The following is a 3,276-nucleotide window of genomic DNA, read 5'->3' on the forward strand; positions in this document are numbered from 1 at the left end:
GTAACTGCTCAAAGATTAAAATCCAGCCTGTGGCAAGACTTGTTGCAACTTCCCACCCCCCTTCTCCAAAAGAAAGTGAAAGCCACGGGCTGGAAGGATAAATAGGCAGTGGGGAACACCAGCAGCAGAGCGCAGGGAAGCTGTGCAGAGTTCACCTCTCCCGCCCGGAGCACCGTCACCTCCAGCCCATCCTCTGCCAGACTCAGCAGCAAAATGCAGCGGCTGCATCTTCTCTGCCTCAGTCTCCTGGTCCTGGGATGCATCCTGAATGGTAAGAGGGAACCTCTCAGGCTGCCTTTCTTGTGGAAGGGAGAGGATGCAGTTTTTTGCTCTCCTTTGCATTTCCAGCAGGCTTTTAGATGGATCCATGGCTGGGGTTCTGTCACAGCCCTCCTGAGTCCTTTGCTTGTAACCTGTCCCAGAGGGACTGGACTATTTCCTGCTCAAAGTCCAGGCAGGAGCTTGCAGGGCACTGGGGCGGGAAGGTTTGTGCTTGGGAAAGGCCGTGGAGCAATCCTGCCTCCAAGTGCCCTATCCTAGCTTGTGCACACTGGGCTGGGATCGCCTTGGTCCCATTCTCCCCAGCACACCAGGGGACCATCTCTGTCTCCCTTTGGCGTGGGGCAGCCTGGGGGCAAGCGGCGGGGCTGGGAGGGGGAGGGAAGGTGTGAGATAGGGCACAGCTCATGTTTGAGGGGCTGCTGGTGTTGGACACGAGCTTTGCACGGGTCACAGCTGTCTGCTCTGCTGCGGGGCGCTGGGGAGCACAGGGGTGTTGCACCATACCTTGCTGGCTGGGGCTACAGGCATCCCTGGACACTGCCAGCCTTGGCGGGCATCAACAGTGAGTGCAGCATTTGCTGGGAGGGTGATCGAGGTCCCCTACCCTGCAGTGAAGTGTGTCCCACAGCTGTCACAGGACTGGTCAGTCTGGGGTGGGCTGGTGATGGGGTAGCTGCAAAACCTGTGACTGCTTCAGCGAAGAAAGCTGAAGTCATCCCCATTCCCTCGGGAGTTGGTATCTGTATTGCAGCACCCTGAGGCTGGGTAAAGACCCCCGTCCTGCCTTGCTTGCTGCTGGGGCTGGCCCTGCGGGTGCAGGAGGGACCCAGGCGTGCAGGTTTGCCCTCTGCCAACCTGCTGTTTCTCATCGCCTTTGCCACCTGTCAGAAGGAGGCAAAGGGCTCCTGGCACCAGGGTGTGGGAGCAATAAAGCTTGTGCCTGTGTGTGCAGCCGGGACAGTGTGCGAGGGCATCGCTGGCGGGCACCATCCTGCCCTGCTCCGCCGGGGCAGCCCCGCAGCCCCTTCTCCCTCTGGTGAGGCTGGGTGAAGGCACAGCCAACCCAGGGAAAGCATCCTCAGCCTACATGGTGTGTTCCTCCTCCAGTGCATGGCGGGAACAACGTCATTGACTGCTGCCTGCGGACCAGCGAGATGCCCATCCCGCGTCGGATAGTGCAGGATTACCGGCTCCAGCTGGTGCAGGATGGATGCAACATCCCGGCTGCTGTGTAAGAGCCACAGGGTGGTGATGGCTGAGGGACAAGAGCCCCAGGGGGGATGATGGTCAAGGGATGGACCCTGCGGGGAGACAGGGAGGGAGGCAGAGCAGGGTGGAGGAGGGATGTTGAGCTGGGTTCAGGGGTGAGGGAATAGGGATGGTTGTGGAAGAGACCCTGGAGACCAGAGGCTCAATCAGAGCAGGACCTGCCAGCAAGGGAAAACTTAGGACAAATGTCAGGGAAGAAAGTATTCTCGAGGTAGAGATGGAGGAGGGCAGTGAGGGAGACAGCGGGTGAGAGCTTGAGCTGTGCTTGAACATTCCTGGGGTGTCCTGCTCATCTTGGGTTTTTTCCCATGGGTCTGGCAGGTTCATCACCACGAAAGGCAAGCGCCTCTGTGCCCCACTCCAAGCCCCATGGGTGATTCGCCTCCAAGAGAAGCTGGATGCCAGCTCTGCCAGGAAGGTAAGAGCAGTCCCTGTTCTTAGCCAGGAATGGGGGCAGCCCAGGAGTGAGTTAATCCACCACCAAAAAGGCTTTTCCCAGTCTGACTGGGCTGCTGGAAAGAGCTGGGACATGCTCTCCTGAGGCATGGATACCTTGTCTCCATCTGCATCCCTCCTCCCTCCAACTGGGAACAGTCTATCTCCTCTGCAATCCTCTTCCACTCAAAATAAATGCAGCCCAGGGGCTGTTGCCCACCCAGCGGCACCCTGGGCTGAGACCAACGAGTGCCACTGCAAATGGCACCATGAGCCACCCCCTCACATACCACCATCACCACTTCTGCCCTGCAAACTTGGAGTTTGCAACTTGTGTGTCTTGACAGGGAGGGCTTGTGATGGGTTTGGTGGGTTCTTTGCAAGCCCAGCCAGGTCCTCACTTCACCACCACGGCTTGGTTGTGGAAGGTCACCCCTTGGTGACCACCCCAACCATGGGGAAGGGACTCTAGGGAGGCTCCTGCCTCGTCACAGCTGGGTTTTTTACTTCCACAGGCCAAACCCCAGGGCAAGTAAGCTCTGAAGAAGCCCATGGCCGGCCCCAGCGCCTGGAGTAGGGTCAGCTCCCAGCTGTGAATCTGAAGCTAATGGAGCCAATCTGCTTTCACCTCCAACTGAAGGGCCGACCCTCCTCAGGACTTGCACCGATGCACGGGGCTGAGCAGAGCCCTGCCTGCTCTCTCTTCTTCCCTCTGTCTCTGGTGTGCCCAGCAACCTGCACTAGGCTGAGCCAGGGGCTGCTGGACCAGAGCTTCCACTGCCTTCACAGCCTGGAAGCTGTTTGATGGACTGTTCTGGGAGACAAGTTTGGGGGGTTCTGAGCCTTCCCTTGCAGAAGCTGTGACTTCCAGCACCAGTCTGATCCCTTTGGTTTCCACTGTCAGCCCCAAACCTTCTGCAGCCCTTCTGTATCCTTGAGAAGGGCTGCCAGGATGGGACAGTGTGGGGATGGAAAGGAGGGATGGAGATGTTCCTCACTGGCCACGTACTGTGCTGCTCCCTCACGGAGCATGACCTAGATGCCCCCGTGCAGAGCATGGCCAATGCTGTTCCTCTCTCATGCCCTGACTTCCCTGCACTGTTTCCCCTCCTGCCCTTCCTTGCCCAGGTAGAAACAGAGCCAGTAATGAGGTGGCAGCAGAGTGGGCAGTCATGTTGCCCTGGACCCTTGCACTCCTCAGGGACATCGGCCCCTTTCTTGGTCCCCCAGCCTGCCACCATGTTCAAAGCCTGGGCTTTGGGATACACGAGCAGTGCTCGTGCTGCTCTC

The 3,276-nt window shown here is 58.7% G+C and overlaps 1 protein-coding gene across 1 annotated transcript; it reads left to right on the top strand.

Moving 5' to 3' along the window:
* Positions 1–213: 213 nt before the first annotated feature.
* Positions 214–2,522, top strand: LOC309683629 (C-C motif chemokine 19-like; the record flags this gene model as incomplete). The annotated part of the gene is made up of 4 exons (XM_082497945.1): positions 214–271; positions 1,390–1,513; positions 1,873–1,969; positions 2,502–2,522. 4 exons carry the CDS (start codon positions 214–216, stop codon positions 2,520–2,522), a joined length of 300 nt encoding a protein of 99 aa, XP_082354071.1.
* Positions 2,523–3,276: the final 754 nt, after the last annotated feature.

The sequence above is a fragment of the Vanellus vanellus genome, assembly GCF_965231255.1.
Source record: "Vanellus vanellus genome assembly, chromosome: Z".
NCBI lineage: Eukaryota > Metazoa > Chordata > Aves > Charadriiformes > Charadriidae > Vanellus > Vanellus vanellus.